Here is a 27,793-nt window from a genome sequence, read left to right on the forward strand (position 1 = left end):
GTGGTGGATTGTATGATCCATGTTTTACCTCTTGGGCTGCTTAAGATTAGGGTGCACGCGCAATTAGCTTGACTACTTAAATCTGACTTGAATTAGTAGGACTGCGTGAGCTCAAATTGGCCTTTATGGAACCGCTTTAGCCCCGCTTGACATGTTTAGCTAATTCAAGTCTGGTTTGGGACTTTTAGTCCAACTTATTTGAGCGGCCTTTATGGAACAGGCCCCAGCTCGACCTTTGACAGTGATTCTGACTGTCAAAGACCTTTAAATAGGCTGACCGAGTGAAACTAGCCTGGATAACGTAGGTCGCTTTATCAGGCAAATGACAAATGAAATAGGCTTGTTTTGTAATATCCTATATACTGGCTATCTTCAGCAGGCTCTTGTCAACAAAAAGCAGCCCTCTCTGACGTTTTAGGAGTAGAATTGAGTGAACTACAATATTGTTTACACACTGCCAGTGAGCAAGCCGAGTCTGTCCCTGAGACTAAGGCCGAATCCCAATACTCCCCCTTACCCCTTCCCCTTAGTTTTGCGCGTTCCCGTGAGAGCTAGTGGTGTCCCAATACTCTTTTGGAGCTAGGGGAAGGGCTAAGACTAAGGGGTATACACCCCTTAAAACCAAGTAAGATCGGGAGCCTACTTGAAACCTAGGGCTATGTGAAAACTGCGCGACCGGCAACAATGGCGACCAAATCATCCAGAGAGTCTGATAAATGTTATATTATCGGCTTAATTAATTGATAAAAAAATTATGACAGTCTTATTTTGTGTTATATACAGTCATGAACATATATATTTCCAACCATTTTCCTAATTGAAACGTTTCTAAAAATCGCTAGTTTGGTACGTTAATGTTACGGTTCTGAATTGCACAACAGTCCCGCATTTATTTGACTAGCATGTCTACAGTTGTAAGTAAACTCCATTAGCAGCGAATTTCGTTTAATATCAGTGCATAACGCTACTTGCTTTGGAGATATCGATACGTGCTAGATGACGTATCTGTAACCAAGTGGCGTCCCATTTCCTAGGGCTATGTAGCCCTTACCCCTTACTTTCGAGGGCCAAGGGGAAGGGGTAAGTTAAGGGGAAGGGGTAAGGGCGAGTATTGGGATTCGGCCTAAGTCAAAACAATGTACCCCCGGGACGCAGTCTCACTCCACTTGCAAGTTTTCCACAAATCACAAAGATAATTGGAGTATCTGGCTAAAAGCACAATTCCAACATCTCCTAAAGGCTGCCCTCCTTGAAATTTTTGGTGTCGACCGAACTGTAAAATGGTGAACTTATGAACATGACGCGACCAAAACCTGGCTGCCGCCTGAGCCTGTGCGGCCCCCTGGCGCATAGGCTTATTACAAAGACTTTCACAACCCAAATCAAAATTCTGAGCCAACAGGTCTGTGGGGAATCACTTGTTCTCCTAAAAGCTGCTCTCCTCTACCTTTTTGATGAATTCGCCGAGATGCTACATGATTCACTAATTACACAGAGGGAAAAAGCTCCGGTTTCCGGTTTTCCGTCACTTCAAACTCACGATCTAAAGGTCTCAAAGTGCTCAAACCTTCACCATAATTGTTGGAATGCTGCTTCAGCATTCCAAGTATTGTTCTTTGAATCTTTATTCAAATTATTGTTGGAAGGCTGCTTCAGCCTGCTATTAAACCATTTAACTATCAAAAAATTCAGCAGTTTCAGGCCATAGGCGCTGTGACTTTTCAGCGTTGTACCTCTTATGCTTGAATTAATATAAATCATTATTCATAATATTTTTAACATGGGTTTCCAATGGAGTTCTTTCAAATCCTCTCAAACTTCTTAAAACTTCTTCAACTTCCAAAATCCTTCTTCTTCCTCAATCTTTCAGCTAGAGCCACCATTTAAACTTTAAAACGTTGACAAAACCATAAACTATTTTTAAATAATTCAGCTTTTTGATATCTATTCAACTTTTTTCAATATCACTGATTATGTTTCATGACTTTTTCAACCCGTTTCTGAGATTTACATGGGTGTGTACGAGGAAGCCTAGAGTGCAGACTGAATCGCTTAGAGTGGAGGGGAGCCTCAGATGTCGTTGAAAAAATATTTATAGTTTGCCAGTATTGCCACAATTTTCGCTCTTCATGCTTCGTTTTTGGATCAATAGATAGCTAATTTTATGCTGGTCGTAGACAGTTGTCTGTGGAATCCAACAGACTTGCACATTTATTCAGAGCCCCACGAAAGCGAGACAAAGTCCAACTCTCGCCCCATAGAGTCCAATGCAAATATTGTGACAAATTTGTCAGAAAAGGCAAAAACAACCAGATTTAGAAACTGCCGGTAGAGTCGTATTTCTGACCACACAGACATATAAAGGACATCTCTGGTTTCGGCAGAGTCTTGGGTCTCGGAAAATATATTTCTTTTTTGGATTGGACGTATAGTTAGGCATCTAGGTTAACTTGTTTGAGGTGTGGATTCTAGCTACATTTCTGTTATTCTCTGCCCTCAGCACATTAGCAGTCATAGCTGCACCATCACCGTGGCAACCACACAAACACGCGTCAGTCTCTTACACAGGTGATTGGTATTAGCTGATTAGTGGAGACAAGACAAGCTATTCAGTCAACTCGTCTCATTAAAAGACTAAGAGCACCACAACCCAGCTACTACCACTACCGATACTGCTATATCTTATGCCACACTACAACTACTAATTCTGCCGATGCTGCTAATATCTCTTTTACTAACTACTATGCTAATGGTAGGCTACTGTTTTGTTCTACTACGCCACCGAGTGCGTTCACTTGACTATGAGAAACCCGATAGCCATTGTCGGTTTATGCCAATAATATTATTGCTCCGTTTACATGTGTAATTAGTAGGGATGGGCGAACGATGCCTTGTGAAGCTTTGGTGGTTTCTTCCGGATTTCTCCGAACCAAAGATCAGCTAAAATTATAGCAGCCGTTTAAACCAACTGAATGCGATGTACCAGTAGTTTCTTGCGGTCCTTAGCCTCGTTAATCATTCAATGTCGTTCATTTTTGTAAGGCTACGTGATGGTCTAATTTGTGTTCATTCATTAAAACCATACATGTGTATTTGAGAACTGTGTAATTTTCATACAATAAATATGTTTTACTGTGATGTACTGGTCTACACTACACTTTGTAATGTTCTGCAAACAGTATAAGGGCGGTAGAATGCTTAAGTGTATGGAAGTATTAAATGACTGCTGATACAGAGTTGTAGCTTACAAAACCACTCTGCTGATATAGCTGTCATATTCCTTACATTTGTGATATGTATTGTGAATCGGGGGAATACTTGTGGGGACAGTGGGGGTGTGCTTGTGCAATATAAAAAGGCAGTGTACCATAACAGGGTTCAGGGGAATCGCTCTCTTACTCCGGTAGCATCCATACTCAATCGTCTTTTACTTTCTGCTCTTCTGCTAATAATTCTCAACTGTACTACTCTTCTGCTAATATAACCTACTTATCTTCTGCTGCTGAACTATACTCTTATGCTAATATAACCTACTTCTCGTCTGCTAATGATAATTCTCTAATCGTCCTCTAATAATAACTATGTACTCTATTAATAACTGTTTGCGCTTCTGCCAATGTAGTGTTCGCCTCCTATTAAGACGACAAGCACTGGTTTCTTTCCCTCTTCTAAGGTTTAGAAGTGCGCCACAACTTTGAACCAGTTTGTGACGTCTGAAGCATTGAACGTCATCGATCACATGGCATCGTCATTTCACACTTGATCCAAACCACTTTCTCGAAACTGTGCGTATTAGTTTTGCGACACAAGCATCGATGCGTCAGTGCCATACGTCCCATCCCTAGTAATTAGTTATGCGATTACTTAAACACGTCTACATGATTATTTTTATTAATCGTTGTATGCTCCACGGACAAAACTTACACCATCATCCTTCTGCAAAAAGTGTTGCCGTGTCTTCCTGTATGTTTCATTCAATCAACACATTGAATCCTACTAAGAAAGCCAAGTAAACGCACTCCATTATAGGCTACATCTGCTACTGATATTACTATCCCAACTAATTTAAGCTGTTAGAACTATAATATTCTTGTTACAACTAGCTAGCCTACTTCTTCTTCTGTTTAACAGTTCAACTTTCAGCTTCTCCCGCATTGTAGGCTATTTAAGCTCTTAGCTTTGTTAGATGATGCAGTTCAGCTTCCACACTGCCTCTTGAAATTCAACTTTTTCTTCGATTGCTTCACAAAGTTCAAACTTATTCTCCCGCATTGTATTTAAGCACTTAGCTTTGTGAGACGATGCAGTTCAGCTACCACACTGCCTCTTTAGAGTGAGTCACACATTTTTAAAATTGATTTCAGGTTGCAGGTATTTTCTAATTTTTGTATTTTCAGCCATTTAAAAAAATCATTTCAGATTTCAGCATTCCAACGCATTTTCAGCAGGAAATGCCTTTTCTAGTTCATATTCTTCTTCTTCTATTTCTTCTGCGACACTTTTCAGCGCCTTCAAATCTTCAGCTATTAAAACCGTCCAGTTATCAAAAAATTCAGCAGTTTCAGGCCATTCCTGCTATGACTTTTCAGCTTTGTACCTCTTATGCTTAAATTAATATAAATCAATATTAATAATATTTTTTTACATGGGTTTCCAATGGACTTTTCTTTCAAATCCTTTCAAACTTCTTCTACTTCCAAATCCTTCTTCTTCCTCTATCTTTCAGCTAGAGCCACCATTTAAACATTTAAATGTTGCCAAAACTTTTTTTATAATTCAGCTTTTTGATATCTATTCAACTTTTTTCAATATCACTGATTATGTTTCATGACTTTTTCAAACCGTTTCTGAGATTTACATGGGTGTGTACGTGAATGCCTAGAGTGCAGACTGAAACGCTTAGAGTGGAGGGGAGCTTCGGATGTTGTTGAAAAAATATTTGTAGTTTGCCAGCATTGCCACAATTTTCGCTCTTCATGCTTCGTTTTTTGGATCAATAGATAGTGCTGGTCGTAGACAGTTGTCTGTGGAATCCAACAGACTTACACATTTGTTCAGAGCCCCACGAAAGCGAGACAAAGTCCAACGCAAATATGGTGACAAATTCGTCAGAGAAGGCAAAAAGAACAAGATTTAGAAACTACCGGTAGAGTCGTATTTCTGACCGCACAGACATATAAATGACATCTCTGGTTTTGGCAGCATCTTGGGTCTCGGAATATATCCTTAGTTTTTGGATTGGACGTATAGTTTTGCGTCTAGGTTAACTTGTTTGAGGTGTGGATTTTAGCTCAATTTCTGTTCTATTTCTATTCTCTGCCCTCAGTGCGTTAGCAGCCATAGCTGCACCATCACCGTGGGAACCACACAAACACGCGACAGTCTCTTACATAGGTGCAGGGGCGTGGCCACGTGGGGGCCAGTGGGGGCCGTATAGGCTCTATGCACGTAAGTAGAATGTTCACGACAATGCCAAATAATACGGTTCACTTCCGGCGCTCCAACTACTTTGAAACAATGGCGCAATTTTATACCAGATGCCTGACGGAGCTGCCAAAACTGACAATTAACCCTTTCAAAACGTAAGTTCGAAATTTCTTGACTGTCCCCCCAGCGTGAGTTCTTTTCGCGCTTGAGTTTGGATCAATCTCAACGTTCCAGAAATTGATTATGACATATTAAAAAAGAATTGCTATACAATTTCCGCATTTCTCGGTTTGCATTTTCCATTGACCTAGTTTGCACCCCGTACTAGTGACGACTGCTCCATTCATTGGTTGTTTTGTTTATCCCGCCTTCTCGTTACGTATTTCTTCCGCTTCAGGGAACTGGCGGAAACCTTCAAAGTAGATATTTTGGCTATGATTCTGTTGACTGAAGTATTTGTATGACTCAAATTATACCACCCATATGTATATTGCACAATACTGAGATGGAAGATGTATTTCACAAGGTGATATTTTTGCCAAACTAGCTAACTCGTACTGCAGTAAAGAGTCAAATCAACAAGTTAGCTGTCGCTAATTTACTAGGCTGTTACGTTGTTTGTGTGGTCGGATTATAACGAACACACAATAATTCAGATACATCCAGTCAGTCTAACTTGATTGCTATGCATCGTTTTGTTTTCTCTAGCTGGCTTCCATCTCGTAAAACTACTGAGTTGGCAGCACATCCCATGTTCACAAAATAAGTAAGGAAAATAAAACGATGCATTACAATCCTAGCAAGTTAGTCTGTCTGGATGCACCTGCATTATTTTGTACTCGTTTTAAACTGACCACACAAACAACATAACATAGCATTGTAATGTATCAACAATGTCAACCAAGTTGAGCCATACAGGCGAGGCTGGAAAATGACTCCTAAACCCCTCGACCAAAGGTGATCAAGCAAGCTCATGCTGTTTGGATACTTCCAAACCTTTATGGTTGGCTTCTACTTTTCTAGGAAAACCTTTCTGGTGAGTAGATTATTTATACAAGTTATACACGTACCTGTGGCATGATATTGAGATGAAAGCATGACCTGTTGTTGATTTCCACAATCTGATGTTTTTGCTAGCTAGCTCGTAGTAACTTGCTATAGTCTAATTAGAGCAAACACAATAATGCAGACATCCATTCTAAATTGTTGGCTATGTTTTGTGTTCTCTTGCTACCATCTACTGCCATTCATTTCCTTGTTGATGGAACATTTATTATTCCTCAGGCCACAGTTCAAGTATTGCAAAAATTAGGCAAATGTAATTCGTTTGGAAAATCTAGGTTAGAGGTACTTGATGGACGACATAGAATAAACCAGACTATGCTTATTCAATATAACAACCTATTGAAATGATGACAGTAATGTATGACTGTAATGTTTCATAGGGTTATGAACACACCTCTTGTCATACCACTTGACTGCCTGCTGTTGACCATTTTCTATATATTGAACATCTCCCTTTCTAATTTTACAGGTGAATGTGAATGTTGGCCCGCACAGGCCCCGTTCCAAGAGACAGAAAATGTTGAAAGAGGGTTTCACTGCTGTACAAATTGTCCATGTATAGTACTACATTGCCTTCTCTCAGGTGTGCAGAGTAAGTAAGGTCAGCACAAAGCAACCCATCTCTGCTGAACATCAACTAAACCGTTGCCATCCCACATCTTCACCACATTACATAGAGGGACTATAGATAGCATCCCAAGGAACTGCATCACGGCCTGGTTTGGGAACTACACCGCTTCGAACCGCAACTCTGCAGAGGATAGTCGGGACACCCAAGAATATAGTCGGGGTGTCTCTTCCCTCCCTCACAAACATACCTAACGCTGCATCCACAAAGCCACATGCATTGTTGACAAACCCATGCACCCCACAGACTCCACTCAATAGTTTAGCATATGGATGCTACCTCAATAACTGATGTTCACATATGGTGTTAGTATGTTTACATTCACATATTGTTTATTTAGGATGTTCCCTATATTTTTGCTTATCATAGATGTAATCTATGTTCTGTCAGAAAAGGGGGGCAGTAGACCTTGCACTTGACCACATCTGATATCAGAAAGCCTTTGTCAACCATGTCATCAGTAAGGAGATCAGCTAAGCCTGAACGTCAAAAAAGCTATTTGGTGCAGTGAGATTTGTACGACGAGTACATCTCACTCTGGAGGAGAGGAGAAGATGGTGTCTGGTATTTGAGCTCTGTGCAGTCCACAATTACTTGTGTAACCGGGAATTCTTTGAACTCCTCAGGGAGGTGAGCTTTTCCATCCAGATACACACCGAGCCCAGGAGTGTGTAGAGGTAGTTTTTCCATGAGGACAAGATGCGGCTTACGGTGGACTGGTGTACTGCGAATCTGTTGGCCAAGTCCCTCTCTTTAAGGCCAACCGCTAGGTACATCAGGAAGAGGAACAGCTCGTTTATGGGTTGTAATGACTGTTGAGATAAAACAATATGTTTGTTAAGGCAATTTAGAATGTTACCAGGGTTAAAGAACTACATGCACCGACTAATCATGCAAATACAAACCGTGTGTGCAGGACGGACCACTGAGACTGGTTCATTTCTCCGCTGATCAGCTCTGGCCCTTGACGTTCTGATCTTTTTGTGCACTGATGGCTCAATCAGTCCCCAAAATATCAAAAAATGCCAGTAACTGGCAAATCTATGAGAAGAAAACACAGACAAAGCGTACAGACTTTACAGAGAATAGATACCAAACAGATTTACAGAGATTACCCTACATCCACATCTCCTTTTTCTCTAGCCTTCCTATAGCCTACTCTCACTTCTTGTCCTTCTCTTTGTCTTTTTCACTAACTTCATGTGTGCGTGTATGTTATCTCCCCACCATACTCGCTCTCATAGCCCTATCTACAAGCAACAACAAACATCACAGTCGTCAGCCAAGAAATGTTGCCATAACTACTAAAGAGGGGTTGCTTTGACTATAGCATAACATTTTTTGTAGGTTTAGTTTCAACTACAGTACTGCAACTAACTGCTGTCATAAAACATACCACTTACCTTGTGTAGAAACGAATGTCGTCGTCGGATCCCGCAACCCTCTGTAACCCGAAGGTGGCCTGAATTTTCAGTTCCTTCAACTCTCTGTGTAACAGCTCGATCTCTTTTTGGAGTTCCTCGTTTTTAACATTTGCCATGTCCAGGCTTGCAGGTTCAGGGACAGAGCAGTATTCGTGGTCTGCGACAACAGCGCACTCCATGGGTTCTGGAGACGGCACAGTGGGCTCCAGCTGCGGCTGTCTTTCCACCCGGTCCCACACACTGGGTCTCGATGGGGGGACTTCAAAGTTGTACCATTTAAATAATAATGGAACAGCTCCTTTCGTGAGCCATCTCTTCCCACCTTCTGACTTTGCCTCTGATAGATCATGAGGAGTAAAGTGCAGGCTGCATACCTTACTGTGTGAAGTCACTTGATAACGTTCGCTACGAACTTTAACCAGCCACAGTCTCCTCAGAGATTCATCGCTTGGAAATGAATGAACCTTATTATTTGGCTTTTCGAAAGACGGACATGACGTAACAGTTTAGCGTGCATAGGCCCATTAGTATACACAGCTACTTTAGTCTTCCAAGATGGTGTCCCCATTCAAGTGCTCAGTGGAAAAGTTTTCATTCAGCTCAGGTAGGCTAAATCAGCGATTTGCTAATGTTCCCTTTTGTGCTCGTCCCCTTTTCGTATCCGCGAGCACGTTTCCAGGCAACTTTTCTTGACGTAAGCAAATAATTGGGGTGCTAGTTTACCCATTTGGGATGGGTCTCAAATTGAGCAAAAATCATTTTAGAAAAATTACTCAATGACAATCATGAGCCACCCCAAAAAAAGACTGGCCAGAGCTGCCCCCCCCCCAGAAATAATGTCCTTGCTACGCCCCTGCACAGGTGATTGGTATTAGCTGATTAGTGGAGACACAAGACAAGCTATTCAGCCAACTCGTCTCATTAAAAGACTAAGAGCACCACAATACAACTACTACCACTACTAATACTGCTATATCTTATGGCACTACTACCACTACTAATTCTGCTAATGCTGCTAATATCTCTTTTATCAACTACCATGCTAATAGAACTGTTTTGTTCTACTACGCCACTTAGTGCGTTCACCTGACCATTAGAAACCCGATAGCAATGTTGGTTTATGCCAATAATATGATTACTCTGTTTACATGTGTAATTAGTTATGTGATTAGTCAAACACGTCTACATGATTATTTTTATTAATCGTTGTATGCTCCACGGACAAAACTTGCACCATCATCCTTCTGCAACAAAGTGTCGCCGTGTCTTCCTGTATGTTGTATGTTTCATTCAATCAATACATTGAATCCTACTAAGAAAGCCGAGTAAACGCACTCAATGATAGGCTACATCTGCTACTGATAATACTATCCGAACTAATTTCAGCTGTTAAAACTATAATATTCTTGTTACAACTAGCGAGCCTACTTTTTCTTCTGTTTAACAGTTCAACTTTCAGCTTCTCCCGCATTGTAGGCTATTTAAGCTCTTAGCTTTGTTAGATGATGCAGTTCAGCTTCCACACTGCCTCTTGAAATGCAACTTTTTCTTTGATTGCACAAACGTTGCACAACGTTCAAACTTATTCTCCCGCATTGTATTGAGCACTTAGCTTTGTTAGATGATGCAGTTCAGCTACCACACTGCCTCTTTAGAGTGAGTCACACATTTTAAAAATTAATTTCAGCTTTTCAGCTGTATTTTTAGCCATTTAAAAACAATTATTTCAGATTTCAGCATTCCAACGCATTTTCCGCAGGAAATGCCTTTTTTAGTTCAAGAGTAGTGTACTTTCACGAACCCAATCAATGATTCTAGCTTAATATGTGTAAAAATAGGACTTACCGAACGTGGCTGCCTCCAACACGTCTATCAGGCAATTCCAGTTGAAAACAACAACAACAAAAATATATATATTCGTAACGGCGAGCTCGATTGGAAGCGAAATGAAACATGAGTTAAAGACCAAGGGTGGGGCTTGGTCAGCACACCATTTCCAGAAAGGATGTGTGTGCGTCTCGTCAAGCTCAAGCGTGTGTCAGTAGGTTGACCACCTGTTCCTCTTTGTGCCTCCTCTACCTTTTTGATGAATTCGCCGAGATGCTACATGATTCAGTAATTACACAGAGGGAAAAAGCTAGCTACTTTTCGAGTTTGGTTTTCCGTCACTTCAAACTCACAATTTAAAGGTCTCAAAGTGCTCAAACCTTCACCATCATTCAAGAGTAGTGTACTTTCACGAACCCAATCATTGATTCTAGCTTAAAATGTGTAAAAATAGGACTTACCGAACGTGGCTGCCTCCAACACGGCTTTCAGGTGATTTGAGTTGAAAACAACAATGGCCGCCAAAAAATAATTTATATTCGTAACAGCGAGCTGCGATTGGAAGCGAAATGAGGGTGAGGGTGGGGCTTGGTCAGCACACCATTTCCAGAAAGGATGTGTGTGCGTCTCGCCAAGCTCGCGCGTGTGTCAGTAGGTTGACCACATGTTCCTCTTTGCGCTGTATAGCACAGCATTTTCAATATGCGACGTGCGGAACAAGGGGTGAAAATGCTGTGCGACACAACGCAAAGCGGGACAGGTGGTCACCCTAGTGTCAAGGGGCAGGATGAGTCAGTGAGAATTTGGAGCGCGCGCACTGTGGAGCAATTCAATTGAATTCAATCATTTATTGACATACCAAGGTGAAATTGTTTATGGTACTAGAGATTGATGTCGTCTTGAACCCTATTAGGTTTGAAAAACGATTAGTCAAAATTATATTTGATTTATTAACACAAAGATATTGAGGCAATGTGGATATTTACATAAATACTTCTTTCAGCCATTTTGTATTGCATTTCTTATTCCACGTCACCCTATGTAAAGACATGTATTCTACACATCTGTAACTAATTTAAAATCGATTGGGTCCATGGTTTATGAGTAGAAGGGTTTTGAAGGTTGTACCAAATTTGGACTGTACAGCAAAATTTATCATGGCGGACCTTATGGGTCCTTGAGGCTTTTTTGTTCCCCATGAGAAATAAGGCATGCATACCAATTTTCAGGCATTTTGGAGTAATGGGGCGCTGGGGAAATCATGTAGACTTTGGGCGTGTTTTATAGCTTCACCTATAGGCGTACATGGGCCACTAGCCGTCTGGGAGTAATGAGTGACCTGTTGAATCATTGGGTCAAATTGGAAAAAATCGGGTCCAGGACTTTTTGAGCTATTGGGCCATTGAGCGTAGAAATATAATAACAAGAATACTAACAAAAACAATACCGGAGGAACCCTAAATAGGTTTCCTCCTACCTGAGGAACCCTAATAATAGCAATACTAACAAAAACAATAGGTTCCCTCCTACCGGAGGAACCATAATAATAATAATAATACTAACAAAAACAATAGGTTTCCTCCTACCGGAGGAACCCTAATAAATAGGCCAATTGATCAGAAGAAATTAGATGGGAACAAGTGGTAACAGTAGTACTGAGTTGCAACATGTATTATTATTTTGTACTTGAATGCAAAGCTACGGTCTTACACGCATTGATAGAACAATCTCCCACAGATATAACTGCAAGCAATTACTTTCTGGGTGCACCCTTTGACTCTAATAGCATCCGTAATTACAAATTGGATCACACAGAAACATAAAAAACAATATTCATAAATGTTGGTTCCAGCTAAATTCGGTTATACAAAAGAAAATAAATCACCACCAATTGTGATGCTAGAATCAGTCTGTTACCAGTCCGAAATGAAACAAGGAAATAGTTTGTCCTCAAGATGAAGGTTCCAAATCTTAAGGGCTCCTAAGGGCACGCAACCCGTGGAATTGTTCTCCACTTTATCCAACAGTGTGCACACTAAGCAATGTTAATTATTATAATTATTTTAATCAGAGGATGTCTGTTATGGCAAGCCGTTTTATCATTTAACCAATGAATTCTTGATATCAAAAATTCGAATTCTTCATATCAAAAATACAATTCAAAGCTTTTTTTTGTATTTACGACTAGCCATTTTATCATTTAACCAATGAATTCTTGATATCCAAAATGCTATTCTGGATATCATGAATTCGAATTTTGGATATCAAGAATTCATTGGTTAGATGATAAAACGGCTTGCCATAGTCTGTAGAGTTGAACGCAATCACCAACGATTTCTCATAACTTCATTAACACTTCAAACACGGAGAGTTTTCTTAAATGCGATTCCTTTGATCCTTGTGGTTTTTTAAGGAATCGCATTTGAGACAACTCTGGCCGATTACGACTGCTATTTCTAGTCGGAAAGTGTTCTGAAGTTCAGAACAAATCCTAAATGAGAACTTTCTTGAATGAGAAATATTTTCCTAAATCCAATTCAGAAGAAATTCCTTCTTAAATTCTTCTTAACTGCGTTCGAGTATGACGCCCATTAAACGTAACCATTTTAGCCAGTTAAAACCTTTAACACAATGCCTATGCTAAGCTAACCAACATTATATCGGCAATGAGCAATGTGCCAAAGCCATGTTTCCATGAGATATGGAAAAAAATAAGAACTAGCATCTACTTTGAGCAGGTGGGGTTTTCCCCGCTCTTTTCTAAGGACGACCCTCAATATAATTGTCCCAAACCACCGAACCATCTCAATCTGATAGGTCAACTCCACAATCAGTTCAGACCAACATATGTCCAAAATTAACCCATTAGTTACCCTGCATTACATTTGCGTTGTCTTGTCCTAAGAATTTCAGTGCCCAGTCTGACCCTGTGTGTTGTTCTGTGCATCTGACAATAAAAGACTTGAACTTGAACTGTATTTCAGTAGTGTTTGTGACAGGCAAAAGGTCTTCAATGGTTTGTATGTGAGGCCCCTACACGGCACCTTTATAGGGTGGTCTCACCCAGAGCATAATGATACTGAGTTTTGACTCAGACACACACACACTAAAATAGGATAATAAAAAATAAATGTGTAATATATGTAGATCTATGAACATCTTCAGTTCTATATACAAACTATTATGGGCTACTATATTGTATGTGTATAAGATTGTTTTTGGCTGATTTTATCTTAGAATTATTGAAATCAAGGTACTTTGTTTAGGTCTCACAAGCCTTTATTTTATTCCAATCAAAGAAAGCTGTTAAAGTCTCTGGGGGGTTCACCCAGGAGGAGGTTGAAGCGTCCTGGGTTCACACCCTAACAAGAACCACTGCTGGTGGGATCACCAGTCGTCCTGGTCAGCCAGCCATGCACCCTCTTCCAGATGGGTTCCATAATTAAGCACAAACCATTGTTCTCTCTCATATATATTTATTATAATTTTTATTTATTTTCCCACCCCTAAAACTGAGTCAATATTTGGACTACATAGACAACCTAAGTGTCAAAAGTTTAGTCTTGGTAGTGATCGAGTTGCTTGTATTTGTATTTACGTTCCGTTGCACGGTTTAAGTCGAAATTAAGTGTTTTTGTGGCGAAAAGTGAAGCTAAGGCCGTGTTCACACTTGACTTCTTTTTTCAGATTTTTTTTACATGCAACCCTATAGGAAAAGGAAAAAGCATGACACCTTTTTTTTTAAGCGGCCGCCTTTTAACCTTTTCTGTGAACCTGTTAAATGTGCCTAAAATGCCTAAACAGCATGCCCAAAGTAAATTGAAAGCTGTTCTTGAACCATTTGGAGTACATGCATGTAAATGGTCTCTTTAAAAAGCTGACACTCTGAAGTTATTCCCCCTGTTATCAGGACCCCGGTCAGTCCTACTGGTGTTCAGTAATAGAAGCTTGAACACAAGGAAAGTGAAAGTTTCTATTTCCGACTAGATTTTGTTTTGAAAACCTGAAGAGGCCTAGAGATGGAAGGTATTAGCTGGAAGACAGAATTAGACCACAGGTTGAAGCCTTACCTAATTCAAATCAAAAGTCAAACATAATACCACAATATATTCATATTTGTCACGTTTTTATAAGAGTACATCCAGGCGTTTTCTAAAAGGGCCTTTTGGAGACTCCAGAAATGACCCTTGTAAACAAGGTCATATTCTTAGGATAAAAAGGTATAATTGTTATCTCTAATGAAAGGTGGTACTTAGAACTATCATATATAATAGCTAAATCCCATATTAGTATTACTAAAACACAAAAACTGAAGCATGAACACATTGGACTGCTTTATCTGATTCCCAGGATTGGCGCACAAAGAACACTGATTCTGTCAACCATATTGTGCAATTGACTTTTATTTTGAAGGCTCCACCAAAACGTAACAAATGGGGTATCGCCATCTACAGCTAGCGCTAAACTACAAGGCTAACAAGCTTATATCAGAGCCAGTCGAAGGCAGTTTGAGATATTGGTTTAGAACGAGTGTGTGTGTGGGGGGGGGCAGGACGCACAGACCTAGTTGGCTTTAGAAGGCTGTCAACGGGGCATGGAAGCTCCTATTGGGTGAAACAAGATGTCAATCCAAAGGGCAGAGTGTAGCGGCCATTTTAAGACTTTCCCCGCGTTTGTACTCGACCCATATCTTCTCCTATGAGCGATAGTGCGTGAGAGACTGAAATAAAAATAATTGGCGAAGGAAGAATGAAGCAACAAGATCGTGGCTATGTGTGGATATAATTCATTGTTTGGACAACTTCTCGACATGGTTATAGATACTTTGGACCTTATACACAGATGAGGTATTGATGGGTTGCATACCTGGAACATTCCCAAGTAATCGTAGAAAAGTAGCATCTTTTTTCTCTTTGCTTTGACTTTGCTGAAGGAACGGTCACCGGACAAAGATGTTGACGGTACTTGCTGTTGCGAGTTGATCTTGAATTGCGAGTTGATCTTGAATTGGTTTATTTCAATGGAAGCACAAGAATCGTAGCTTTCTAATGATGTATAACGTGTAGCAGTCAAAAAAATAAATGTGTTAATACTTAGTGCGTAGCAACTGGGTGAGGAGAGGGCAGTGGAGGAAAAAGAGGTAAAAAAAATTATAAAAAAGCGTTTTGCCCAACGCCTTTTAGAGTTCAATTTTCTCAACTTTTCAGAAAAGCGCTGGGTGACGTCAAGCGCCATTTTGACAGCTGACCAATAAGGACGAGGAGAGTAGGGTACGCGTGTACCTTCCCTAGTAACCTACCTTAGTTACCAGGCTATGGCTAGGGCTATGGCTCCTCAAACGCCAAAGGTAAAACAAGTAATTGCATTTTATTGGCCATAATAGCTAGCTGTCGATAAGTAACCAACGGAAAATAACAGATAATGATGTATCGCTAGACTATATGATTCCCATTCAGGTTACAAAATTCACGTTAGAAAGGCGCTTGACGTCACCCAGCGCTTTTCTGAAAAGGCGTTCAAAAGGCACTGAAGGCAGCGCTTTTTTCAGAAAAAATAAGTCAAGTGTGAACGCGGCCTAACGGTGGCTAACTTGCTAGCTATAGTCACTGACACTGCTAACGTCACTAAAACTCGCGTGACTAAAAACTGTAGCAGCACATTGGTTTAGCAGCTCTTTAACTTCTGGGAGATGGCTAGGCTAACTGCTTTACTGCAAGGCAACTGCAGAAACGCCACAAGCAAAGAGGCCTGCGTGATAACTATATGCTCATGTAGCGCCTCTCTAGCCAGGTTAAGCTATCTTGAGAGGTAGCTAACCTGAATTCTTAAACTAATCTAGCAGGGCTTTTTAGTTAACTCAAGATATGTAAAATCAATACACAACTGTTTGAAAGAAACTAATCATTTACTTATAAAACCAATTCCGTGATGCAGTTATGAAGGTTCAAACGACATATAATTTCAACACTGTACAACCCATGGGCCCAAACGAAAATAAAATAGCCGGCAACATGAATAGTATGAAACACAGTTACCGCCAGATCAACGGTGCAGGCTTGAACATCGCTTGGGTTCGTAGCAACCGAAACAAAATGGCTACTTCACCAGGAGGGCAGAAAGAAAAAAGAAATGGTACCGCGATTCAATGAGTATGTGTGTAGCCACACACATAGTGGAGGGAGGGCGGCAGCAGGTGAAGACCAACCCGACGATCCGGATGACGAGAAGAGTTGAATGGTAGCGTCACCCGATGCAGATGACAGATGAAGGATGACACGGTTACACAAACTTCGCTACTGACACGTTAGCTCGCCGCTAGCTTGGTAGCTTAGTCTAAGCTGGAAAACTAGCCACTTGTCCAGTAGCTAGACTTCACTTCTCCAACGGTTGAGTTATCCACTCAACTGTCCTAGCATTACGCCCAATCCAAAAGTAATAAGAGTCCTAGTCGAACTCAGTTAACTACACTCGTGAATACTTTAATTAAACTCTTGTTTTTTAACTATACCGTTACCACGTTCTTCTCATCACTCCCTCGTTCTCCCCACGTCAATCTAACTCCACCCACTTCCCTGTCCGCTGACCTCAGATGTAACTAAACAGTACAGCAATAAAATACATTCACAAAACATTTTCACAAATACATTACACAACAAATAATTAACATTTTAATCAATTCACTTTTTAAACCTTAAATGCTATTTAGTATATAATAAACTCATTTATTCTAACTTATATTTATATAGCAATTAATACAATTCAACAGTGTTACACTCATTTTACTTTGTGATATGACACACAATTGTGATGTGTAATGTACAATATGAGCTGATATTATTAAGGAAGTACATATACTTTCGTAAACAGTAGTCTACTATTTCACTGAAGCATTAGAATCATGACATTAGCCTGTGTTGCCCAGGCTACACATACTAGCAGCAGTCAGCATCTGTTTTCAATCGTTCAAATAATCTTTCCTCACAAATACATTTTCGTTCTAAGATTCATTATTACATCAGATAGCAAGTTAACGATTTGTGGGTGAAATTATCATTACATATTTAAAAGAGTCGCGGAGCCAAAAGGGTGGCCGGGGTGGCACTGGACCCCCCTGATATCGGACTGGCCACCCCAGGTGCCACCCCAAAATGTCATTCGCTATCCCTGGCAATTGGATGGTGATTGACATTTAATTTATCTTGTTAAAAGAAGCGTTTCTTTTGACAGCTGGCAGTGCATTTTTTCAACTGAGGATATTTCCACAGTTCACCAGTCAATCACAAATCACTACGCCAGCGTAGATTGAGAATGTATCAGAATACAGAATGTATCAGAATGTGTGAGAATGTATCAGAATACAGCGCCAGCGACGGAAAACAAGAGCATCATATTACAGTTATCGTTTTAAGGTTTAGCATTGGGGTCGAGGCTTCCTGAACAAAACGTTATGAAAGTTGAGTTACTGGGCCGCAGAGCCATAGAAAAATATGCATATTGGCAATTTGGTTCCATAACAGATTCAGATAAGAGAAATGTCTCTGTTTTTGTATGGCACTAAGCACTACCTTACTAGGCCTAGCTAACAGCGCAGTTCCTACTGTGGTGTAGTTGATTAAATTTCGTTTTTTTCATTTTCATTTATATAGCACACTTTTAAAACAACAACAGGATCATTTAGCAATTTGAAATCTATTGTAATGACTTGACTAGGTCAGAAAGTAACAATCGTCCAGGCATAAGATGACGTTCCCCAATTGACGTTTATTAACCACACGGTACACACACTGTAAACCCGAACTTGTTGTTTCAACTCAAAAATTCAAGTGTCCATGCTGCCTTGAAATTTTATGTCAAGATAACTAAGACAATAAGTTAACTTAAATAGATATTTCTAGTTGACTCAACTCCATCTTCAGTCTATATTACTTGAAACCTTTAGTTGACATAACTTCATCTTGAGTCAAAACTACTTAAATGTATTAGTTGATTAAACTTAAATAGCAGTATAAGTAACATACATTTTCTTGTTGATGTAACTACAAAACTAGTGAGATGTACTTACATTTATGAACTGATTGAAGACAAACCCCAATCAAGATGACATAAATTTAAAAGTTGATTTAACTGCAATACTAGTGAGTTGTACTTAAATTTATGAACTTATTGAATATAAACCTCAATCAAGTTTACATAAATTTACAAGTTAATTTAACTGATGTACTAGTTATTTGCACTTACCAATATCTTAAATACTCTTATTAAGATCTACTTACATTTCTAAGTGGATAATATTTCTTTTTAACCTGTAAAAACATTGCTCAATACATATTATCTGCATACATCACATTTCATTACGTCTAAGGATTTTTTTTCAAGAGTAAATGACGAGCCTTTACACCAGAGATTCTGGCAGTCACAGACCAACAGTTTTATTGTAGGCCTACCTTTTTCTTTTTTTTTTACTGAAGATGAAATCTTCACATATAAAAAAATACAAAACAGTAACAAGTTACAACTGTACCGACATTTCATCAAAATAACAAATCTGTACTGCTGAGGATTTTTACAGCCCTTTTCTGCATATATTATTTTGTTACCAATTGTATTATGCACACATATTCACCAAATACTTGTTATTTTAATGAATTTAATTTAGGTATCAATCCTAAAATTATTTCCTCCCCCAAATTTCTCCTACAGATTTGTATTGTGATAACATTAGTTGGCATTCAACAATTAGCTTTTACAAATAGTGCAACAAAACATAAAAAAGGGATGCAGGGGGAAAACTAGTCTGAAAATATGCATTTCAAGTTGTAAATGACTACCAAAAATACACATTATATATAGGTGGTGTCAACTTGAAAAAATAATAATTTGTTGCCATGCAACTATGTGGATTTACAAAAAGTGCATAAAAAATTATCAGCAAGTAAACAACCCAGAATTGTCTGTATTGCTGTCCCCCACATCTAGACAGTGTCTAAATCTTCTACAGCGGTGACATTTGGTTGTTACCAAAACACAGTAAACTCTGCTTGAACTCTTAAACATGCACGGTTTCAACAACTTAAGTTCTTACACCATGAACCAATGCAGAACCTTGCTTTGTTCAGATCGCAAACACCTAACCTTAAATGAGTCCATTTAACACTCAACAATGTTCACTTTTGCGTAAACTGTGCTTTTTAAGCTTACATTTTCTTCCTCAAGAGTCGGTTTTTTAAGCCATGAACCAAGGCAGAGCATTGCCCTCCACCAATGTCCATAAGCACCTTCTGAATAACTTCAAAAGTGTACCTAAGGCCCCTGGGGTAGTCGATGTTAAGGGCAAAGAGCAGACCCATCAGCAGTGCCACAGCAGTTGGGAAATCACTTATGCTTGGAAAGATGATCTCTTCCTCGAGGACCACTGCGAAACGGACCAGCTCATCAATCTGTGCCACCATGAGGATGCCGACTGCCATTCCCTTTGTCCAGTCCTCCTCTGCATCTGTGACCTACACAAAGTGGACAAATATGTAAAAAAAATATAAAACTTTACTGATACCCATGGGGAATTTCAGGTTTCATAACAACAGCAGTAACAGATACCAATATTAGGGAGTGCACAATTCTGCCATATTGGCCAATTTAAATAAATTCCCAAAAAATGTAGATAATTTATTTTGTGATCCATTAAGTATGGTTCAAACACTTGTGACAAGATATATTGGAACTTTTCTTTAATTGTAATATGAATTGGGAGAAGCATTACAAATAAAATCACGTGGGACATTTTTAAACAGATTAAAGGCAGAGTATGGAACATTTACGATAAAACAAAGTAGAGTCACACTAATAATCCCTCTCAATGATCACTTCTGCCGCTCTAGAATGTGTGGTGCTGGTTTATCTGGTGTGGTCCGGTAAATTATTATTGAAAAACATACCTGTACTTTCTTGTACAGTGTGGACCCATCTTTTAAGTAGTGGGGGAGCCCCATCAAAACAACTGCCCTTTGCCTTTGGTTGGAACCCTGTAAAAATAATAAACATACAGATGGGATGTCTTAGACCAGAAATCAGAATATAATTCTAAGTGATGTTATATATTCTACTTAAGTCTTCATACTTGTTTCAGTTCAGAAATAGTCAATATGTTCGGAAAAGATGGCTATTGGACTAAAATGAAATAAATAACTTTTCATTATAGAAGTATGCCAAAAGTTCTAGCTCAAAATGTGAGTCTACAAGAGGTTTTGAAACTATTGCTCTATGATCTGTAACACATGGGAAGGTTATGGACTAGATAGATAGACAAAAAATGGATTAGGTAGATTTAATTGGCTTTGTGTAAACAGACTTATCCACGGACGTCAATGTCCAGAGTCCTCAAAAGGCTGTTCAGCTCCACCAGACCCATCCTGGCCCTGTACACCCCAAGGAACCTCAGTAGATACTTGTCAAGGCCAGCGAAGAGGGAGTCTTTCAGGTCAACAGACGTAAGGCGAGCAAACTCTGCTTCAATCTGGTAGGCAGAAAAAAGCAAAGGAACACAAGCGGTTGGCTGTAAATTCAATTACTTTACTGTTGTTGCAGAAAAACATGTTTTAAATCGATGCATTCTTTATACCAAATTATTCATGACTGATTAACCATTCTTAAATAAATTATTTAGCAAATCTTAAGCAATTTCAAATCTGATCCACCTAACCGCATCTGAAATAGAAAAATACTTTTACCTGACGTTCAGAGAACAGTGCCGGCCATCTTTCTCTGACATCCGCCACAGGTGGCTCATCCTCCACAATTTCTTTTCTCCGTAAAGAAAAAGTGCTGGTCATCAATCCTTTTATTTTCTGCCAATCAATTTTCCTTTTCTTCATTTCGGTGACCATCTCGGTTCTTTCCTCTTCGAGGGAAGGTTGTGTTTTTCCCACTGGAATGTCTGGCAGGAAATTGACTTCAGATTTTCTGGCCCTCTTAAGTTTTCCTTTCCCAGGTGTACCTGAAGAGCGTGAGTTGATCTTGAGCTCTGGGCATCCAGCCAATCGTAGCTTCTGTCTGAAGTTTCCCATTTTGAACTTCAAGCTAAATTTCCAACAGTACCAACCGCTGACAGATCCTGGTTCCCTCAGACAGGGATGTTTGTCGACGAGAGCTTGTGACACCAAGTCATAATCTTCACGTGTTGGGTATGCGTTGTGGACATAGATGGCTTCCGCTATTTTATCCAAAATGTCTGATTTTGTGTCTTTGGACACATCAAGAAGGGTTCCATCTTCATGGAAGGCTTCATTTCCTTTCTTCAACTTAAGTTCCACATCATACGAAAAAGTAGGGATGTCAAATGGCTGTGGCAGCTGACGGGTATGACTGGTAGAGGGGATGGGGCTTCCCTCAGAGGATGTGGATAGGCTTGCCGTGTCTAAGGTTGAGTCTGTATGATAAGATTCAAGATTCTTGCTGTATACTTTCAAAGTCACTTTGTCCTTAGGCAGCTCTGACATGCTACTCAAGTTGCAAAGCTCATTATCAAACTCCGGATCTTGGAACTGCACCACCAAGTCACCTTCCAATCCAAGCTTGTTCTTCAGCATCAAGTGAAGGCCATCAACAGTCTCTGGCATGCTGTCAATTGTTATCCTCCGGATGTCGTCTTGGCTAAGGATGACGCGCAGCAACATGGTGAATCCCAACTAATAAAAAATAGAAATTATGTTACAAAAATGGTTGTGTCATGATCAGATATCATAAATTGGCCTATGGATATCATACGAGTAACTTCAAGGTGAAATAAAATGTTAAATTTTTGTTCTGCCAGACTATAAATTGAATGCCTTAATTAAACCCAATGAAATACCTGAAAATTGGTTTTCAAATTTTGTATATTTTGGCAGTAAAGCTTAAGGTAGAGTCAGCGATTCGGGGGAGAATGCTTATCATAATCAGTGAATTTCTCCTCACGATCTGCTACCTGTCCGTACTCTTTGCTGCAAAAAAATGCAGTGGGAATACAAAGCCTAGGCTCTATAAAGTGGCATGTTGCTAGCTATGGTGGCCCCTTTGTTTACATTACAGTTTACAGAACCTAGGCTGTGTATTACCATTGGATTTTACTATTGCTCACAAAGTACGGACATGTAGTAGATCATGATAGTAGTAGATATTCACTGACAAAAAAACAACAAGGGTCAGGGTTAGTGTACAATTACAAGTATTCACAAGACAATCAGCAAAATTATCACCTCAGTGCAGTAGGGATGCCTTCGGAGAAATCAGGTGTCTTCCTTGCACAGTGTAGGCTGACAGAGGAGCGTAGTGGTTCAGCTCTGCAGGTTCGACCACAACCAGTTGGAGATCATCAGCGCTGCAAACTTCAAAACATCTGAAGTGGTCCAGGTACCAAGCAGAGAAAGGTTGAAGAATAAAGAATGCCTTGTTGTCCACTACCACAATGTACAGAATTTGACAGAAATCAGGAAGTCCGCTTGTGCTTCCAAATGATACATACATTCCCTTTACATATTTTGTCCCATGTATAAAGGCTGTTGTTGCAAGTGATGCACTGGTCAGATGACTGAATTTGTGCTGAATAGCTTGTCTGACTGAGGTTGACAGATTTTCAAGGGAACTGTATGTTGCTCTTTCTACTTCCACTGCTGGCTTGAACAGGCACGGCATGTCAAAAAAGTATGACAACATAAGTTGGTGTCTGTTGGCCAAGGATAAAACAATGTTCTTGAAGTTATTTAGATCACGGACCGCTTTCTTGAAAAAGCTATGTTTAGCTTCAAAGCGAAATGTCCAGAAGTCAACCACAGGTCCAAAGCATCGAATTAGACAGGGATAATGTTCAAGGAAATGATGTTTGGGTTTGAGTTTTACATCAGGAAATACTTCTATTAAAAGTGTCCTATGTTCAAAGATCTTTGCTTCCAAGTAAGAGAGGCTTTCTTCTGTGAAAGTGGACGATACCAAGATTTCAACAATGTCTTTCAGTTCGAGAATCACAGACCAAGCGTTATCATTTTCAGGAACAACATCACCAATAATTAATGGCAACAACCTTAACAGAGTCCAATTCTCATGGCCATTCCCTCCTATTGTTCCAACCAAATGAAAATTTACTGGAATCTTCTGAGGGCAATTGGTTTTGTCTGAGAACTTATAAGGGAAGTGCTGTATGGCAGTATTTAAATAATCTACAGTGAAATATTTCTTATCAATTAATTTTTTCAAACACAAACACAGCTCAAAGGGTACAATGCCTTCCAACAGGTCGTGCAAAAAGTCAGGTGGAAACCCTGTGATGCAATGAAAGTACTGTAGCTCATTTAGAACACAGTCCCTTTTTACCCCATTCACACTTTTCAAAGTCACATTTTCTTTAAGCTCAGAGAGGTCTAGGTTATGCGACTCTCTTGTTCTCAATACAAATGCACCACTTCTTACAGAACAAGTTTGAATATCTTTACGACTTGCAAGGCAAAATCTGCAAAACTTGTCAACATTAAATGATTCTTGAAAGCCAGCAAAAGAATGTGCCCCCAAATTATCTGATGAAATGTAGAGTACTGTGCCTCTGACACTAGTTCCCAATCTGTTGATGTAAATTCCTTGATTTTCAAGCAATTTTAGATCTCTTAGTAATGGTTGAACAATTGGACTGTAACCAAATGTTTTAACATCTTGACTTTTGCATAGGGCAGCCAGATATATAGTAGATAATGATGATCTGTCTCTTACAGGTAAATTAGCAATTATCCAATAGATGGCACACAATTTATGTTTTTTTCTGGATGTCCCTAAAGGATTACAGACTTCGAAATCATCAATATACAAGCCCAGAGAAATACTCAGATCTTCACCAGAAATAAGTGGATTTTCTTTACAGTATGATGCATCAGAAAATGATGTATAATGGCCAGATTGTGATTTTTGGCTTTCTTCTAAAACTCTGTCAAGTACATCACCCCTATTTAACAATACTTGAAGAACACCCAAGATTGACACATAAACAAATGTTCGTTTTGATGACAAATCTAAAACGAATTCAACTGGGTTAATAACACTGAAGTTCTCTTTGAAAAATGATAGCCTTCTTTTGTCAGTTCCCAAAGACCCACCTTCAGAAAGACAGCTAAAATGATTAGCCTGGCACAAAGTATCTTTAACTATATTTAAAGTGTTTTCATCAATGGTACAACCATGCTGCCTCAATGCTTTATCAAGAGTGTTTTTGTTTAGCTCACCAACTAAAACACCAATATCCCTCAATTCTGTAACTATTTGCTGAACCGCTGTCTTTGAGACATGCAAAACTGTTTGCAATCGCAGAAATAAAGATGCAAGTCTTGCCTGAACTGTATCAGTGTTAACCTCCTGCTCAGTTATATTCTCACCCCCAGAAAATTCAGCATCACTGATATCTGACTGCACTTGATCAACCAGGTGCTCCTCATTTACATTTGTTTGAATAACAAGCTCAGATTTCAAGTCTTGCAGTGTGACATTGTTATGAAAACGACTTTTGTGTGAAGTAAAGGTAGAGTAAACACTTGATTTGAAAGAACAACGATTTAAGGGGCAGGTAACAGTCTCTTTGCTTTTAAGATGTTTCCCAAGATGAGAGAAATACTGTTTTATAGTCACTGGATCATTGAAATTGCATAACTGACAGTTAATTTTAAAGTTTAAATGTCCAATAGGTCCATGCTGTGAAACTCCATGTTGTCTCAAGTGGTTTTTCAGAGATTGTTGTGATCGGAAAACTAGATGACAGTCACTGTAGATACAGGGCAATGGACAGTTTCTTCCAAAATGTCCATGGACAGCTCTATAATGTTCAATTATTCTTCTACGATTTTCTGAGAAGTAAGTACAATACTTACAAATCCACCGCATTTACGTTTGCATTCAAAACATGTAGACCTGGAAAAAGAAAGAAAAGATAATTAGGAAAGATATTTTACTTTAATAAGCATTTTATATTTCTCAAATAAATTTACAAAATAAAAAACCTACATTTGCATTTTCAGCATGTAAAACTGGAAACAGAAGGGAGAAAAAAGGAGAATTAGGATTAGAATTAGGACAGATATGTGACTTGGTAGTTAAATAACCATTTCCTATTTACATACAACAGTACACATATCTCCATAATAAGTCTAAAAGTTCAGTGTAAAAGACAGTTAAGCTGATATTGATTTATTTGTATTGATTTATTTGTTAATGATTCTTAAAATGCCAGGGCAATTCATAACAAATATAGCACTTTCTCATTTCTATTCAAAGGGGCATCTTAAAGCATGCCACGTGCACCGGTCTTGTAAATGGCAAAGTTCCATTTACAATACTTTAAATCTATTGGGAGCTATTGAAGACCGCTGAATAACGCTATGGTCCAATTCAACCTTGTCATGCGTGTGTGCGCGCGCACAGGTCCGCGGCCAGCCAAGAATAAATACAACACGGAGAGACAGAGAAAAATAAACAACACCGGTCGGATGTATTGTGCTCTACTGCCCGCACTTCCTATCAGCGTTCTTCCCCTGTCTTAAATGTAGGTTAACTAAAACAGTTAAAGAAAGCGAAGTGGAGGTGGCATTAGAGCACTCCACTCTTTCCCCTCCCTTCTCCTCACACAAGCACAGCAAGTAGGCAGACACTAAAATGAGAAATAACTCCCGACGCTATAAACAGTTGTAGAGCCGACGTCGTTTAGTTCACAAATGCCACTAGGAAATGGACTATTAAAAAAATTAAAATACGATGCGGTTGTTACTAACCCATGAGTCTGCGATGCCCAGCTCTGGCATCGCTGACTGGAGCGGAGACGTCGTTTCTGGTGTTTGAACTAACAGGCGACGAGGGCGCTGTGTGTAGGCCACAATCCGGCAGCCATTTTAACGGTGCCGCCTCGTGTAAAACGCTAGCGTTAGGCCTACTTGTTGACATTTTTTAATTCGTTTTTTTGCCACCAGTGACAATGAAAAGTACAACTTTCGATGTAATTTAATGTCATTACACTCGATATTTACTGTGCTGTCGAACATATATGTTTAAGTAGGCTAGCTAGTAGGCTAGTTAAGTGGTTAAGAAAAACTGCTCAGTGTAAAGCTTGCATTTTTTTCAGTTAAGTTTACAATTAACGAGTATCACGGAATACCAAACACATTAAATGTTTCAGAAGTATTACATGTATGTTTATAAGAATTTGCACTCACCTTCTGTCGAGTAAAAGAGTCCAAAAAGATGGCGGCAGTGCCTTCCCGTTCCAGGTGGATTCAAAGTCATGGAGGCACGCGTGAAGTCGTACCACGTGACTCTCAGCGTACAACGTGATGACGCATAAACGACCAATTTTAGCCTGGTTTTTTAACTCAACTAGGACTTTCTAGCTAACATAACATTGATTTTCAATTTGGTTAACTTCCATGTAGTTGAGGCGCTGTTAATTGATTATTTGAAGTTATATCAACTTTCTACACACACCCATGTCATATTGACAAGAAAATATTTGTTAAGATTAACAAAAAAGCGAAATCCGGGTTTACAGTGCAGGCACAATAAGCCAAACAGCTGTTTGGCCCTAGCCCACGCTAATTAAAAGAAAAGTAGCCCACAAAACAATAGTACTTAGTACATAGTAACTGCTGGGAGTCAGATGGCTGAGCGGTGAGGGAGTCGGGCTAGTAATCAGAAGGTTGCCGGATCGATTCCTCGCCGCGCCACATGATGTTGTGTCCTTGGGCAAGGCACTTCACCTTACTTGCCTCGGGGGGAATGTCCCTGTACTTACTGTAAGTCGCTCTGGATAAGAGCGTCTGCCAAATGACTAAATGACTAAATGTAAATAGTAAACGTCTCTTGTGAAACCATGACGCTAAACCAGGGGCCTGGGGGGTATTCCAAGTAGCGGGTTTAATGAAAACTTTGAGTTGTTTAACCCTGAAAAGAGGCATACTCCGAGTTCCGCGTTCCAGAAAGAGAGGTAACGAAACCTTTTGGTAAGTTTCCATGGTAACTTACTCCTTGAAACTAACCTGGGGTGCGTTTCCCGATAACGATGGATCGTAGCTGTTACGAGGGTTCTCTACGATGAAAATAACGATCCATCGTTATTTCTTACGTGCGTTTCCCGAACATGCTCGTAAGGAGAACCATCGTACGTATCTCTTAAGTTGCACTTAACAAGACGCTGTCCATTGTACTGAAATGTGATTCTTCTGACGCAACTTGAAGACTTTAAAATTAAAACGTTAACCAAAATATTTGACAAATTACGGTACACAAACAATATTTTCTGTAGTTACAGAAAACTTTACATTTATTATAGGCTACTTATTTGAGTACTTTTCAATGTGATGCTACATGAAGGTAAAGACAATAAGGTGAACGTGCAAACTATGCTGCATCTGAGTTTTACACCGGTGTT

General features: G+C 39.5%; 1 protein-coding gene and 1 pseudogene across 2 annotated transcripts; one reads left to right on the forward strand and one right to left on the reverse strand.

Annotated features, from left to right (window-relative positions):
* Window positions 1-27,793, forward strand: part of LOC124477905 — a 201,705-nt pseudogene that overhangs the window by 150,345 nt on the left and 23,567 nt on the right.
* LOC124477473 (sterile alpha motif domain-containing protein 3-like) lies at window positions 18,205-27,015 on the reverse strand. 2 transcript variants are annotated; one of them, XM_047035279.1, is made up of 8 exons: window positions 26,583-27,015; window positions 25,381-25,403; window positions 25,248-25,287; window positions 22,602-22,741; window positions 21,096-22,052; window positions 20,729-20,881; window positions 20,304-20,390; window positions 18,205-19,871 (listed from the first exon to the last, which is right to left on the reverse strand). In XM_047035279.1, the coding sequence occupies exons 5-8, from the start codon at window positions 22,038-22,040 to the stop codon at window positions 19,566-19,568; spliced, it is 1,491 nt and encodes a 496-aa protein (XP_046891235.1). In that variant the 5' UTR covers window positions 22,041-22,052; window positions 22,602-22,741; window positions 25,248-25,287; window positions 25,381-25,403; window positions 26,583-27,015; the 3' UTR covers window positions 18,205-19,565. The 2 variants fall into 2 exon arrangements, with proteins under 2 accessions (XP_046891235.1, XP_046891234.1); XM_047035278.1 differs by lacking the exon at window positions 26,583-27,015 and having other exon boundaries at window positions 25,381-26,088.

Source organism: Hypomesus transpacificus, chromosome 15, assembly GCF_021917145.1.
Source record: "Hypomesus transpacificus isolate Combined female chromosome 15, fHypTra1, whole genome shotgun sequence".
NCBI classification, from domain to species: domain Eukaryota; kingdom Metazoa; phylum Chordata; class Actinopteri; order Osmeriformes; family Osmeridae; genus Hypomesus; species Hypomesus transpacificus.